Consider the following 17,443-nt stretch of genomic DNA (forward strand, 5'->3'; position numbering starts at 1 on the left):
TTTTAATCATTCTTTTTAATAATTATGCTTATAAAAGAAATTTGCTTTTTTAAAAAATTTAGAACCTTGTATATACATAGTATTTAATAGACCAGCTTGGTAACTGGTATTTTTCTTTTATTTTGTTACCTGTGAATTACTAGGACGATAGCATCTCCAGCCTTGGCATTAACAGAATAGTTCACCATTGTTAATTTAAAATAATCTTTAACTTTATTAGCTTTATTTTAGCAACTATGTTGAAATAGCATCAATAGCCAAGCAGTTTCAGGTTAGTTGCAACATTAGCCTCTATCTGACATTGTAGAAAATTGCCCAGGTATGAACTGCCATTACAAATCCAAGCGACCCAAATATCACCCTGTCAGCATACTCTTCATCATCAGCAAAGTGATGGAAGAGGTCATTGACTGTACTGTCGAGTGCCTCTCACAAAAAGCCAACTGCTGACTGATGCTCAATTTGGGTTTCACTGGGGCCGCTCTGTCCTGAACTCATTGCAGTTGATGAAAGAGCTGAGTTGCAGAGGTGAGGTATGAGTGACTGGTCTTTATATTGAGGAAACACTCAGTAGAGTGTGGCATTAAGGTACCTTAGTAAAACTGGAGTTGTTGCAAATCAAGGGAAAACTATTTTCTGGTTGGAGTCATATGGGACACAAAGGAAGATGATTGTTATTGTTGGAGGTCAATCATCTCTCTTCCAGCATGTCCTTGCAGGAGTTTCTTAGTTTACTGTTGTAGGCCAAATCATCTTCAATTGTTCCATGAATTGCCTTCCCTCCATCACATGACAGAAATAGGGATGTTTACTGATGATTAGTGCTGAACATTGCACAGTGTTCGACGCCTCAGGTACTGAAGCAAGTTCTGATGCAGAAAAACCTGGACCATCCAGGTTTGGGCTGACAAATGGCAAGTAATATTCGTGTCACACAAGCCAAGCAATGACTGTCTCCAACAAGAGAGAATCTAGCCAGTCCCCCTTGATGCTTAATGACATTACCATGCTGAGTCCTTGATTATTAACATCCTGGTATTGACCAGAAACTGAACTGAACAAGCCATATAAATACTGTGTCTACGAGTGCAGGTCAGACCCCAGGAATTCTTCAGTAAGTAACTGGTCTTCAGTCTCCCCAGTGTCTGGTTACCTCATACAAATAAAAAATCAGAAAAGTTTTGACTATGTCCACCTGTCTGAATGGGAGCAGTTTCAACAACGTTCATAGAACTCCACACCATCCAGGGCAAAGCATCTTGTTTCATTTGAACCCAACCTCCACCTTAAAACTTCATCCCCCTCAGCAGTGACACTTGGCGGTAGCAGTGTGTACCATCTACTTGATTGACTACATTAACTTACTGGGACTCTGTTGATGACATCTTCCAAACACTTGACCTTTGCCACCTAGAATACAAAGTGCAGCAGTTGCAGCAGTAACTCCTCCTTCAAACCACTCTCTTAACTTGGAAGTCTATCAGTGTTCCTGCACTGTTGCTGGGATTATGTCCTGGAAGTCACTAGTATCACTCACTAGTATCACTATCACAGTATCACTAGCACCCAGAATTTTTTTTTTTAAAGTTACTCTTTTCCATAAAATATTGAAAAATGTGTCATCATTAATTTGTTCACTTCATTTGTGGACAACTGCTGAAACAGCAGGGATGTTTCAAATGAAGGATAAAGGGAGCTTAGGCTGTAAATACATCTGGTATCCATCTGTTAGGGAATATGTGTTGTGTATTTTACAGTAGGTAACAGCATATTAGTGCAGAATCACTTGAGCAAGCTACTGTCCAAGATACTGCAGTCAATGGCTAATAATTTTAACTAACAGACTGTCAGATTTAAAATTAATAATTATTGCTGTAGACTCTGTGACTTATCATTCACTTTAAAACCCATGTTCAAATATTTCTTCTGATTCTAAATGAGATGGGTTAAAAACTAAAAGCTTAAGTGGAGGTAATTTAATTGTCTTTTAAAATATGCATCCAAAACAGTGGTGAGAAGTTTCATTGAGCAATATGAACATCTATTAATTTAAAATTTGTTCAGTAAAGCTCATAAATGTGTGAATAATCAGCTTTTATCAACGTTACACAGTTGTGAGACAAAGATCCACAACCGTCTTCTCGTCCTCACTGGGAAGAGTGCACTAATTGTTGTGCTCTATGGTATCACAGGCGATTTCAAAATGTATGAAATCTCAATGAGACTGCCAAAATGACCAATTTGCTTAATTCTGTACATGTCCAGATGACAAACGAGTTCTAATGAAGGGTCTAAACCCAAAACATCGATTTCCCTGCTCCTCTGATGCTGCCTGACCTGGTGTGTTCCTGCAGTTCTACACTGTATTGCCCCTGACTCCAGTACCTGCAGTTCTTGCTATCTCCAGTTTGCTTAATTGACTGCTATTTGAGAGAAAAGCAACTCATACAATATTTTCTTCAGTATCAGAAAAAAATCTCTATGATTGTAACACATTTAATTTTAAAAAGAGCAGGCGAAAGAAGGAAATAGTAAGAACTGCCAATGCTGGAGAATCTGAGATAACAAGGTATAGAGCTGGGTGAACATAGCAGGCCAAGCAGCATCAGAGGAGCAGGAATGCTGATGTTTCCGGCCTGGACTGTTCATCCAGCTCTACATTTTGTTATCTCAGGTGAAAAAAGAGATTTCTAAGTTTTGCTAATTAAACTCTAACCCCAAAACCTTCACCCAGTCACTCAAGATTCAGACAGACAAAAGGCAAACAATTTATTTATTGGTGATACATACTGTGAGTAGTTACAATATAGTAACAAGGCAAACAAAAATTCCAAAGATATAAAGTTCAGACCACCAAGTAAAAAGTTATTTCTCTCTCAATTCTTTTGATTTTTGTGTTGATGAAATGGTGCAGGCTCCAGGGTGATAGTCAACCTTTGGTTGATGGTTGATCAGGCAAACTTAGGTCTTTTCTAGTATGAATTCTTCCTCTTAAGCTTTCTGGATTTTGTTTTTTTTTCCCCACACGGACAGAAAGAGATCTGCTTTCTGTCTGCAGATTTTGGATGTTGTCAGTCTGCTGCTGTAAGCAGTTATGGCTTTTTTTAAAACTCAGTGTCTCAACCAATCAGAGGGTTGTTGCCAGGCAGAATGACCTTAACTTAAAATAATCTTGCTGCCATTTAGCCTCAGATTCTCTCTTTATGCTTTGAGAAAACAACATTGTATTGTAAAGCCCAGTGTGCAGTATTGGATTTCCAAGTGCACAGAACATTTATGGTATTTCAGTGATAGCAGTCCAACTCCATTTCAGTGTATGTTCAGAAAAAATGAAAAATATGTACTCTCTTTCATTAATTTAAAATTTACTATGACATAATTAATAAATCAACTGGTCAATATGACTTTTTTAGATTTACTATGACAAAAATTCTCTTTTTAATTAATTCACTTAAATAATCTTACATTGTATGCATGTTTTCAGCATGGTAATTGCAACAAAGAATTTTCAGGTAGAATGGAGAAGAAAGGTAATCATTTCTAATCACCAAAAAAGCATCAAATGATAGTTATTCATTGTAGATTAATCATAGATTGAGAATTTAATTATGTATTTGACTACACTTAACAGGACATAAACAGTGTGCAGTGGTTTAAGTGCTTTGAGGGTTGACTAGAAATTAAGATCAGAATCATTACAGGAATAAAAAAAAACCTTCATAATTATAACAATGTATATTCAATGGTGTGTAAAATTACATATAATCTGTACACAGTAACAGAATAAAATAAGAATGAGATGGTTGCTGAAATTGATGATAAATATGCATATTGGATAAATGATTTTTTAAAATATAGCAACAATTAGGGAACTGAAATTCAGTTTTCTAGCATAAGCCATTTGATAATTTTAAGTATAATTAATGTTGACCAGTACTCTTCAACTGTTCATTCTTGATCCTATTGAAAGAAGCGTCACATAAATTATCTCCTTATGTATCTATGTATCTATTTCTGCTGGTTTTCTTAGTGTTTATTTTATCATAAAATGCTTGTTTCCACATGGATGTTGGTAATCATGAAAAATGTGCCCTCTATTTAATGGTAGCCAATTAAACAGTTGTTTAATTCAACACTTTAAAGAATAATTCAAAATTATAATAGCATAATTTATCTAGCAGGGAATTATGATTTGCTTTCGTTTTTATTCATCACTTCCAAGGGCAGATTGGGTTGTCCAACCTTAATCTCCTAGAACCAAGTCACTTGCTATGTCTTTTCTGAGTAAGGCTGAGAGTCAACCACATTGTAGTGGTCTGGAGACGCATAGAGCCCAGACTGGGTAAGGGTTGGCAGATTGTCCCCTCTAAAGAGCATTAATAAACTTGACAGCAGTTTCATGATTATATTACTGAGATTAGCTTTATAGTCTAGATTTTTATTTTCATTAATCAAATTCAAGTTCCATCAACTGCATGGTGATATTTGAATCCATGTCCTGAAATCTTTAGTCTGGGTCTCTAGATTGCTATTGGCAGTAAGCCACCATCCCCAACCCCCACCCCAACCTTCCTATTTCTATCAATAGCCATAATTTCTGTAACAAAGAGAGGTTTTATTTGTATTATACTGAACAATCTCCTGTGTTTTGTGAATATATTTACTGTATAGAGGCAGTTAAGCTTTAGGCAGTTGTCTGCTGAATATATGTCTATTCTCCAAACAAAGTAGCATTGTCAAGCATATTAGATTAAAGGGAGCCTTATGATATTCTCTCTCTTTTAAAGGTTGTTATGCCATGCAATGAAGGACCACATAGTTAGAGTGGCTAATGAGGCGGAGTTCATTCTGAATCGACAGAGGGCAGAAGATGTACATAAGCATGCAGAATTTGAGGTAAGGGGTTGTTTTAGTTTCTTTTTACCTCAAGTTAAAAGTCATACAAGATGCAAACTAAATACATCAGTTATTTCACCAGATGTAGAAAAGCGTTAATCTTAATAATTTAAAGCTAGTACAAAATTAGTTGAAAGTAATCCGAATGGTAGTCTGTTCAAGCATAATACTTGTATGATTTTGATGAAATCCCTTTATCAAACTCTGAACAGCCCATTGAACGATCAGATCTTAAACAAGTCAGATGAACATATTGCAATTAATGGCTAGAGATAATCCAAGCACTTCAGAGGTATGACAGCCAAGTTTTTTTTTATTAGTTCACATACTTTTGACTTTGATAAATTGCTTGAAATTCTTTATATGCAATAGTAGACAGAAGCAGCCACAATATTTTGACACTTATTTGTGTCTATCAGCTCACAAAAGGTTGACATTTCTGGAGCAAATATTGAATTAGTTTAAATTATTTAAAAAAGTGAAGGAACATTTTGTCCATTGTGTGTATTGCTGTTTTAAATCAAAAGTCAAAACAAATTTTCTGAGTGACTGCTGATGTCGTATCTCCTTTCCTGGATAACTGCAGATAGTTTATTTGCACAGCATTAAATTATATGCTAAATTTATTTCAAATTGCAGGTCTGCAGTGGCTGTCTGTCAGTTTAATGGAACATTTATACCTTTCCTTTGCCTAATCAAAATCTAATTTTGACAAAAGCTTATAACACAGAATTAATTTAAAGTGATTCATATTCATAAGTGAAACACTGTCTTCAGGCATTATACATATAAGAAAGAACAAGTTGATCAAACTGTGTCTGCACAATAATGTATGGCAGTTAGGAATTTCAGTTAGCACAAAAAGCAAAATATTTCACATGTTGGAAATCTGAAAGAAAAATAGAAAATCCAGCTAATTCTATGGCTCTATGATAACTGAGGGAAAACTCAATGAAATTTTGCCCACCTTAAAAAGCTGACAAGGAATATACAAAGAGATAATGGGAACTGCAGATGCTGGAGAATTCCAAGACAATAAAATGTGAGGCTGGATGAACACAGCAGGCCAAGCAGCATCTCAGGAGCACAATATACAAAGCTTGGATGAATCTGTTTACGAGGGTGTTTGGAACATGGCCCAGCAGACCAAGTGCTGAAACAGGCTGAAATAACCCATAACAGTGGAAAATATATGACGATAAATTGTTTATCTCGAACATCTATGTAAAGGCAAATCATACAGATATTCCATGGTGTTTTTGATTAATCACAAAGAGTAGAGTAAGAGTACAACAATCATTATGGCCAGGCATTTTGAAATTAAAAGGGGATTACATCTCATTCTGAAAACGTGTGCAACACATGGCAAAGTGCTTCTAAAACCAATTGTTTCATCCAGGTTCCCAAAATGCCAAGAGAATTGCCAGCAATAGATTTGCTCAGTTTTAGAGGGAAGATGTATTTACTTCTAGACATATATTATTCAAGATAGACTGAAGTAGCAAAACCTAATTTAAACATAGCAATGGTCAGAGCAATGAAAAAATTGTGATGCACAGTTTCTTGGGAGAATTGATATTTGGGCCAACTTGTGAACAAGGTTTTCAAGAAACTTACTTTGAAAGCAGACTTCAAGCAGGTGACAAGTTATCCATTCTAACCCCAGTCAAACAGAACGGAAGAAAGAGACGTCAGGACTGTGAAGTCACCAGTGCATAAAAATCCAAATGAGGAATTAACTCTTCTCAGTTACAATACAATCGTTGTCAATAAGTGACAGTGAAATTATTAATGGAAGACTAAAAGCTGATAATCAACTTTAGAACACAACTTTATGCCAAACATACATTCTTATCATCTTGAGAAGTTAAAACAACTATAGAAATGCAGCAAGAATTAGAGATGGTGTACAAAACAACTGTCAACCTCAAAGCTCTGGCTGAAAGTCTGGTTCAGTAACTGGAAGTCAGAAGCCACAATCATCAAAGAAACCGATCAACGACGATCTTATATTGTCAGAACGCCTGAAGGGATATTCAGGAGGAACAAGAAGACATTAATTTTTCTGTAGACAAGAAGTGAAACTGATGTTCATTCTTACAGAATGAAGGTTAACCTTGCTGATACGATATTAGACAATGTATAGAGCGATATAACTACGCCAGATATGATACAACTTCATTATCTTTTGTTAAACTCAAGTGAACCAGATCAGGATATCCAGTCAGCTTGGGATATTTGGAATTTAGGGAGAGGTGGGAAAAGTGGTGGAATGATGTTCTTGAGGACATCAGAGAGCGCAAAGTCTATGTAAGTAAGTACAGTAAAAGCAAACAACTGGAATAATGTAGGCCAGGATAATGTAAATTATGGTGATTAACTAATTACGTGACTCTGTCATTGTAAAAGAGCAGCCGCCAGTCTAGAACATTCTGTGAAGAATGTGGTTTTCCGACATATTAACTGTGCTTGAGAACTGGTCATATGCAGATGTAAATAAAGTTTATCAATACAGAAGGAGTTGAAAAGCCTTACTTAGAGATAAGAAACAAGCAAACTAGTCATAGGATTAACCCCTGGGAAACTTCACAGTTTTTTTTCCTGTAATAAGATATGGGCATTTCTGTTAAGGCCAGAATTAATTGACTAACCTTAATTACCCTGGAAATGGCGATAGCCAGTTTCTTGAACCACTGCAGTTATGGTGTAGGTACATTTACAGTGCACTGTGAAAGGGACTTCCAGGCTTTTGACCCAGTGACAGTGAAGGAATGGCAATATCATTTGAAACCAATATTTTGTGTGGCTGGATGAAGACTTGCAGTTGGTATTGTTTTTATTTGAGACCTTCCCTCCTCCTACATGGCAGAGGCTGCAGTTTGAAAGGTGCTGTTGAAAGAGGCAAAGTGTGCTGTTGTAATGCATTGTAGATGGTACTCAATAGTCACCGTGCGGAGATAATAGGGGGACTGAGCTTTGAAGATGGTGATACAATGCCGGTTAACTGGGCTAATTGGTCTTGGATTGTATGAAGATTCATGACTGTTTTTGGAGCTGTATTAATCCATGCAAGTAGAGCGTATCAATTAATATGTGTATTGTAACTGGTGGACAGGTTTTGGTGATTATGGTGGTGAGTTAATTGCTGCTGGATTCCCAACCTCTGACCAGCTCTGTTAGCCAAGACATTTAAATGGCTGGTTCAGTTAAGTTTCTGGTCAGTGGCTAATTCCCTGGATGTTAATGACAGAATTAATTGATAGTAGTGTTATTAAATGTCCAGAAGAGAGGGTTAAGTTCTATCTAAACATAGCTGGCAGTTGTCTGGTATATATGTGGTGTGAATGTTCCATGTCACCTATTAGTCCACATCTGAATGTTGTCTATGTCTTGCTACAAATGCACTGCTTCAGTACTTGAGGAATCTTTAATAACCTTTCTCTACTTCAAAAAAACAAGCATTTACAACTACTCTCAATTTTCTGACATTCAACTAGTACACTCGTAATTTGCTTTATTCCATGGCTTAACTTCGATGACAATACTATGGAGTAATGCAACCACCTTCTGGAAGTTCTTGTACTCACATCTTTCACATTACCTGCATCATACCCCTCTGTACCTTTGACCACAAGACCATAAGAAATACAAATAGAAGAAGGCCGTTGAGCCCTCAAGTCTCCTTGGCCATTCAGTAGAATCATGGCAGATCTGATACTCTTCATTAAAACACTCGTTTATATGAATTAAACATGATTTTGCTTTCACAGATCTGTGTTGACTTCCCTTTTGTTCATCCTGACTTGTCCAAATGACTGTTGATTTTTTTATCCAGGGTTATCATTTCTAAAAGCTTTGCCACTACTAATGTTAAACTGAATAGCCTGTAATTGTTGTATTTATCCTTACATTCATTTTTGAAAAAGAATGTAAACTTTGAAATTCTCCACTCATCTTGCACTATCTCTGTATCCAAGGAAAACTGAAAAGTTATGGTTGGTAGTTCTATAATATCACCGTTACTTTCCTCCTTGGATATACCTTATCTGGCCCTGGTTATTTATCGACTTAAAAAGTACAGCTCATCTTTCTAATACCTCTGCTTGTCTCGTTTCTTCATTTTTCACCTTGGGTGGGATTATAAGGCTCCTACAGGAGCAGACTGGGAATGGTAAAATCAGATTCTGTGGTGGTGCCATTGCCTACTGGCCTACACTGGTATTTCATCAGCAAAGGTGACATTGGTTTGCATACTCACCTTGGGCGAATTAAAGCCTAGGACCAATTCTGGGATTTTTCTCTGAGCACTGATTCAACACCAGTGGTCTTAATCATGCCCCATGAACGCATTTACAGATTGAGGACGTATCTCTCCTGTTTAGGCACCCCCCTTCCACACATAGTGCTCTAATCCCTGAGGGTTTACTCTGAAGATTGCCACACCTCAGGTTAGAGGAGGGATCTTCATAGTAACATCTAACTCAGCATTAAATATATTCAATGACCCAGCTGCCATTGCTCAATAGGAAAGAGAATTTCAAAGACTAACAACCTTCCAACAGAAAAAAAAATCCCCCACATGTCTTATTAAATGAGAGACCTTTATTTTTAAGCACTCCTATGTGAGAGAGCATTCAGCATTTACCTTATCAAATCTCCTTAGGATCTTACACATTTCAATTATCAACTCTCATTCTTCTAAAGCCCAACAAGAAAGGTTCAATTTGTTCAATTTTTGCTCCTAAGATACTTCCCTCTTCCCAGAATTCTCAAGATAAACAGCAAAATATGGCCATGCTCTGGCATTCACTCTGCCTGGTATAGTTTTTCCCATGCTGTTATTTCATGCTTTAAGCAACTCAAATTAGGGTGGCATGGTGGCTTAGCACTGCTATATGTGCTGTAGCACAGTGCCAGGGACTTGGGTTGGATTCCACCCTCAGGCAACTGCCTGTGGAGTTTACACATTATCCCTGTGTCTGTGTGAGTTTCCTCCGGGTACTCCAGCTTCCTCCTACAGTCCAAAGATAGGCAGGTTAGGTGGATTGGCCTTGGTAAATTGCGCACAGTATCTAGGGATGTGCAGGCCAGGTGGATTAGCCGTAGGAACAGAGGGATACAGGGATATTATATGAGTGTGGGTCACGGTGGGATGTTCTTTGGAGGGTTGGTGTGGACTCTGCAAGCTTGTTTTTGCACAGTGGGGATTCTGCTGGCAGAAACCTTTCCAAATTGACAAGTCTGTGCATCAACACCAAAACTGACAATGTCTAAGAGTTCTGTTTGTTGATGACACCATGCTGGCCACCATTCTGAAAATCACTTGCAGCAGCCTGCAAATCAGTTCTCCGTTCTCACTGTATAGAGGTCAGTCACCAAGTCACCCTTTGTTTACACATGGACAGTCATAGAGTCACAGAGTCATAAAGCATGATAATAGATCCTTTGGTTAAACCAGGCCCGTCCAAATCTTTCGTATTCATGAGCTTACCCAAATGTCTTTTAAATGTTGTAACTGTACCTGTATCCACAACTTTCCTGTCAGTTCACCCTGTCCTTGACTAATAAAAGTGCCTCATACAGAGTGCACACCTTAAAAATTTGGACCACTCTTTCTGGCAGGTTGTAGAATGACCGGTGGTATGTGAATATCCATACATGTCTACTGCCGTTTTACTTAAAGAAATAATCTAATTTCTTGCGGGTCAACAATATCCCATTATCTGTGACCAATACTTCCAAGACAGCGTATTGCAAAAGATGTGTACAGTTGTTCTATCGTCTCCCAATGTTGGACCAGATTAACAGGGAACTCATAATCTATGAAGTCCAACTGGCTGCCCTCATTACAGTCATTACTTCCCACCTGCTGACTCCATGGACTTAGGCGGGTTCTTTTCTTAGAAAAATGCTTAATCAGACCTGTCACACCTCTTTCGTACCTCAATAGTCCTGACCTCACATTCAGAATGCATCTTACATGCAGGGCCATTTGTGTGATCCTTACACCAAACTTGGTTCCATTTACCAAAGTTACTTTCTGACTTGATGGAGCTGGTTCCAGCATTGGAGTTCCTGATGCCATTATGTACAACTGAGTCCAAGCTTTACATCCATTCCAGCAGATGTGGGGGAGTTGCTGATGGTAATTTTCATCCTTGCTGAGATTCTGGGAACTGCCCTATCAACATAGAACATAGAAGAGTATAGCACAGTACAGGCCCTTCGGCTCACGATGTTGTGCAGAACGTTTACCCTAATCCTAAGGTCTGTCTAACCTCCACCCCTACCTTATACTGTCATCCATATGCCTATCTAATAACTGCTTAAATGCCCCTATTGAGGCCGAATCCACTACACTCTCTTGCAATGCATTCCATGCCCCTACCACTCCCTGAGTAAAGAACCTACCTCTGATGTCTCCCCTGTACCCACCTCCACTTACTTTAAAACTATGACCCCTTGTAATAGCTACATCCACCCTAGGAAAATGTTTCTGGCTGTCTATTTATACCTCTGATCATTTGTAGACCTCTATCAAGTCACCTGTCATCCTTCATGAGAAAAGCCCTAACTCTTTCAACCTTTCCTCGTAAGATCTTGCCTCCATTCCAGGCAACATCCTGGTAAATCTCCTCTGCACCTTTTCCAATGCCTCCACACCTTTCCTGTTATGAGGTGACCAGAACTGGACACAGTACTCCAGATGTGGCTGAACCAGGCTTTTGCATAGCTGGAGCATAACTTCATGTCTCTTGAACTCGATCCCTGTATTAATGAAAACTAACACACCTTCTTAACAACTTTATCCATCTGGGTGGCAGCTTTCAGGGAACTGTGGGCATGAACCCTAATATCTGTCTGCTCTTCCACACTGCCAAGAATCTTTTCGTTAACCCTGTATTCTGCTTTCAAGTTTGTCCTTCCAAAGTGAATCACCTCACACTTTTCAGGGTTAAACTCCATCTGCCACTTCTCAGCCCAGCTCTGCATTCTGTCAATGTCCCTTCGTAACCTAGAACAGCCCTCCACATTATCTACAATGTGACCCACCTTCATATCATCCACAAACGTGCAAATCCACCCTTCCACTCCTTCATTCAAACCATTTACAAAAATCACAAATAGAAGAGGATGCAGGACAAATCCTTGTGGTGCACCACTCATAACTGAGCACCATGTTGAATATATTCCCTCTACTTCCACCCTTTGTCTTCTAAGAGTAACGTCTGCATCCAGTCATGGCCACCAGGCATAACTTGTACTAACATCTTCATTTTGCAGGCCATTAAATGGCTGTGATGAAGTTCAACCAGTATTTGATGGGCGACCTTTGCTCAAGACAAGCATTCCAGCTTCCTGTAACAATGTGCTGTCCTCTACTGTAGCTGGTCTGTCTAGGCCCAAAATGGATTCACTTCTAGTTGTTTCAGAGCTAGAAGGAACTGCAGATGCTCCAGAATCTGAGATAACAAGGTGTAGAGCTGGATGAACACAGCAGGCCAAGCATCATCAAAGGAGCAGGAAACTGATGTTTTGGGCCTAGACCCTTCTTCAGAAAATCTGAAGATCAGAAAGTTTTCTGAAGAAGGGTCTCGGCCCAGAACATTAGCTTTCCTGCTCCTCTGATGCTGCTTGGCCCGCTGTGTTCATCCAGCTCTACACCTTGTTATCTCAATTCTAGTTGTGTTGTTTCTTTTGTTTTTCCCCATTAATTCCAGTTGTCTCCGTTTGGAAAGCACTGGATCTTTTTGTGTACAAAGCCTGATATTACAGGCTGTGACAGGGAGGATATCTGGAAAATTTAATATCATTACAGATTATTCCATTGTGGCTACTACAATTATAAGTTAGAAAACTGTCCAAGAGATTGAGTAAAAAATGTGGATGCATGTGGATGTGTAAGTGCTTAGTATTGTAGCCCACCGCTAAATGTCCCCGAAAGCTACGGGTGGCACTGCCTTTTCCTCTTTAAGCAGATCAAGTAGAGTGTTTATGGTCTGTGATTATCACAAATTTTCATCCATAAAATGATGTTGATGGAATATACTGACTGGAAAAATGACTGCCAATCTTTTTTTCTGTATCTGGGCATACTTACATTCTGCATTAGCCAAAGTCTTGGATGCACAAGCTATTGACTATTCCTCTCCATTGGACCACTTATGAGCTAATACCACCCTGATGCTATACACAGAGGCATCACACATCAATACCAGATTTTTGTTGGAATCACAGAGTGCCAGCACATTCCGAGGATGACAGTTGTTCCATTACTTCATTGAAAGCCAAGGCTTATGTGTGAGATCATTTCTAAGGCTAACCCTTTTTCAGGAGTTGAGTCAGGCACCAGGGTGTCAGTACACATGTCAAGCAATCTTTTTATGTCAGCCAGGGCTCCCTGATTGGAGCAACCTAACAGCACCTGCCAGTGAACTCATATTCTGTGATATCCAGCTGGCTGACCCTGTTACAATCACTATGCTGATGCACCAGCATGGAGTGTGGACTGTGTTATGATCCCAGTCAATGATAATATTGAACAGGCCAGATCCAACCAAGAGATCTGGCTTAGTAGATCATAAGTTTAAATTTGTAGTTGCTGAATATATTCACATGAAGCTGCCAATGTATTTCTAATAAAATAACACAGGTGTACAACTAAAAAGAAAGAAAAACTATATGAGACAAATCAGGAAGATTTTAACATAAGGAGCAAAAAGAAAAATTCAACCATTTTCCCAGAAATTTCCTTTACACAGGTTCAAACTCATTGCCGTACCTTCACTTGAATGTTTCTTACTAAACTGACTTTCTACACACTCACCTGATGCAATTCTATTTCTCAGAGACACACAAATAGCAACTAACTCAATGACTTTCTAGCTCTCCTCATGGAATTGTTGAAAGAGCTTAAGAGTTCTTTACAGCACTGAATACCTAAAACTTCTTTTCAGTTCTAACAGTTTGGTGATTCCTTCCCAACTCTGACACTGGTGATTTGTATCAACTAAATTCTCACACTTGGAGACTTCTACAAAGCTAAAACTGCCCTTCTGATATGACTTCCCTTCTTCTGAACGCAAATTGTTAATGACCAATGATCATTTGTTTCTGTAGATCATGACGTTTTACTTTGGAACATTGAGCAGCTAATTCCCCCCAAAAAAGGGAGGAAAAATGTAATTCAACATTGGGCAATGTATTTGTGCCAACTGCAGAAGGGGCTACATGCACAGATAAGGTTCTACAGCCAGAATAGATGATGTTCAATCCAGAAGTAATGCATTAACTTCAGGTATAGTCCATCACCTAACAAAATGGTAAGATGCTGCCTGCATGTTGAAATTTTGTGATCATTTTAAAATCTTTAAAAATCAGCACTTAACAAATTTCATAACTTCTAACAAAATTCTTTCAATATTCTTTTGACGAAAGTGAATAACTACATCTTTCTCTTTGTAATAATCTTGTTTGCCAACTCATTTAACCTGTCGGTATCTCTTCGCTGCTGCTTTGAGTCATCCCTGCAACTTAGCCTTCCACCTAACTTTGTGATATCAGCAAACTTAGATACATCACGTTATGCAGCTCATTAATAAATATTGTAAATAGCTGAGTTCCCAGTACTGAACCATGTTCCGCTGTACTCTACATTGCCTACCAACTTGAAAAAGCTCCATTTATGTCCACTCTTTGCATCTTGTCCATCAACCAATCCTCAATCCATTATTATGACACTGAGATAAGCAGCTGAATTAAATCAGTCTTTCAATTTCTGTATTAGCGCTGCAGTAAAATTCGTACTTTTAAAGACCATTAAAATTGAATACAATGGTTCCTAACCAAACTTTTTGAACAACTAATCCCAGATTCTGCAAATGACGAAAATTCAACACTGCATCTACAGCTTAAGCAAAAGTCATGGCAGTTTATTAACAATACAGTAACTTTAGTGGAGCAAAATTAAAGAACAAAGTTATCTATACGATGTCTAGGATTTCAATCTAATAACGTTTATTTTCACCTCATTCACGCAAAAAATGACAGACAAATACGAAAAATAAAACAAAACAACAAAACTAGCTAGATTATTTAATTTGGGTTCTGATCAAGTGTCACTCAACCCGAAATGTCAACTCTGATTTCTGTCTACAGATACTGCCTGACCTGCTGAGCTTTTTCAGCAATTCTATTTTGTGGCTAGATAACTTAATTGGTTTTCATAATACTTTGTTGCACAGATATATGTGTTTGTTTGTTGCTTAGTTGATTTTCTGAAGTCATTAATCAGGCAGATCACACTGAGGAATTCAACGATACTTAGTTTCTATCCTCTGAACTTCCAGTTGCTTGTAATGCCAGGTTAGGCAGAGAGGTTTAAAATCTTTATGCTGTGGCATTAACACACTCCTTCACCCAGAAAGACACACCAAAAACTGGTTCAAAACATCTGGTCCCTCCCTTGGTTTGACCATCATTTTCACTCCTAGACTTGCTGGAACCAGTTCCCAGGTATTGACCTCATTGATAGTAAACATCTGCTATCGGGCTAAACAACTGCTTTTTCCTTGTATCAAATGATCTATGGAATCCTTTTGGTCAAGAAGGGTCAACCTGCAATTAACCTCTCGGCCTGGCCTCACAAACAAGCAACGGCTTATGTTAAAAAACACAGAACAAGCAGCTGCTGACAATCCAAAGGTTATTTTCAGCTCACAGTTCTCAATTCACATCTCCAAATTAGAATGGCTAACAGCGCAAAATTACAATGATGAAAAGTCAGTGAGAATTCTATCACTGTGCCAGTATATTACGCACAAAGCCATGGGTCCCAAATGCCCAGGAAGTAAGAAAAGTCATCCTGGTAAGTAGAATTTACAGAATCAGTGAAGAACCGCTCCTCCAGCCAGAGGCTTGTTCTCTGTTGAAAATGCTGCTCATAGGCTATCTATGAACCAAACAGTACATGAGCATACCATCACTAAATACGGAAAAGACGTAGCCTTTGAATGGAGCAGCATGGAAAAGGTGAGCAAAGGCAGCACAACATTCAAAAGTTTAGAATGTTCAGGAGGAATGGGGGCAGGGAATGTAAGAGAGGTGGAGACATTTTATTATTGATAAACGAAACTGTCACTGCAGTAATGAGGGAGATTTTGTAGAAGGATCCCCAAATGAGGACATCTGTGTAGAATTAAGAAATGAAAAAGTGTCTTTGCTGGGATTTTACTTCAGGCCTCCCAACAGTTAAAGTGGGTAAAGTAAGATATGTTGGCAAAACACACAGAGATGTAAGAGGAATAGGATTGTAATACTCAGGGATTTCAGCTTTGGTGATATTAACTGGGATTGCCTTAGTATTAAAGGATTAAGCAGGGGGAAATTTTTAACGTGGATCCAGGAGAGCTTTTTGTGTCAATGCAATGATGGTCCTACAAGAGATGGGGCAGTGCTAGACAGAATCATATGGAATGAAGCTGATCAAGTGGTTGAAGTGTCAGTGAGCTAGCATTTTGGGGATAGTGACCATAACTGTACATTTCTCAGGCGTTATGAAAAGGTATAAGGATAGTGCTGGAGGTAATTGTGTAAAATTTCAATTGCTGGGTCAGTGATAAAGATATTTAGTACTTTACTGGCCACAGGCAAAGTGCCAGATGACTGAAGCTAAAATGATTCCTTTGTTTAAGAATGGCAACAGGATAGACCAGGTATTTATAAACCAGTTGGTTTGATGTCACTGGTAAGGAAATTATTGGAAAAAATTGTAAGGGGCGGGATTAATAAATACTTGGAAAGGTAGGGATTGATCCAGGATAGTCAGCATGGATTTTTTCGAAGGAGATCCTGTCTTACTGATTGAATTGAATTTTTTGAAAAGGTGACTAAATATTGGTGAGGGTATTGAAGTTGGTGTGGTGTACATACACTTCAGTCTTTGATGAAGTACTATATAGAAGGCAGGTCCAAAAAGGTGGAGCCATGGGATTCAAGGTAAGTTGGCAAACTGGATCCAAAATTGGCTTGCAAATAGGAAGCGAAGAGTGATGGGAAGGGGAGATTTTGAAGCTTGTGAAGTCCACATTGATACCATTCCCCCACTGCATCCCAAAACCAGCCCAGCTTGTTCCCGCCTCCCTAACCTGTTGTTCCTCTCACCTATCCCCTCCTCCCACCTCAAGCCGCACCTCCATTTCCTACGTACTAACCTCATCCCGCCTCCTTGACCTGTCCGTCCTCCCTGGACTGACCTATCCCCTCCCTACCTCCCCACCTATACTCTCCTCGCCACCTATCTTCTCCTCTATCCACCTTCGGTCCGCCTCACCCTCTCCCTATGTATTTCAGAACCCTGTCCCCATCCCCCTCTCTGATGAAGGGTCTAGGCCCAAAACGTCAGCTTTTGTGCTCCTAAGACGCTGCTTGGCCTGCTGTGTTCATCCAGCTTCACACTTCGTTATCTCAGATTCTCCAGCATCTGCAGTTCTCATTATCTCTAAACCAAAAGGATTATCTCAATGAACCCTGTGGACCATTGACCAGC

The 17,443-nt window shown here is 38.9% G+C and overlaps 1 protein-coding gene across 3 annotated transcripts in view; it reads left to right on the forward strand.

Moving 5' to 3' along the window:
• Positions 1-17,443, forward strand: part of nbeaa (neurobeachin a) — an 828,675-nt gene that overhangs the window by 382,768 nt on the left and 428,464 nt on the right. For all 3 annotated transcript variants that reach the window (XM_059646713.1, XM_059646714.1, XM_059646715.1), the window contains one exon: positions 4,788-4,896. In XM_059646713.1, coding sequence (XP_059502696.1) covers positions 4,788-4,896 — 109 coding nt within the window. The remainder of the gene's footprint in view (positions 1-4,787; positions 4,897-17,443) is intronic.

Source organism: Stegostoma tigrinum, chromosome 6, assembly GCF_030684315.1.
Source record: "Stegostoma tigrinum isolate sSteTig4 chromosome 6, sSteTig4.hap1, whole genome shotgun sequence".
In the NCBI taxonomy this organism is placed as follows: domain Eukaryota; kingdom Metazoa; phylum Chordata; class Chondrichthyes; order Orectolobiformes; family Stegostomatidae; genus Stegostoma; species Stegostoma tigrinum.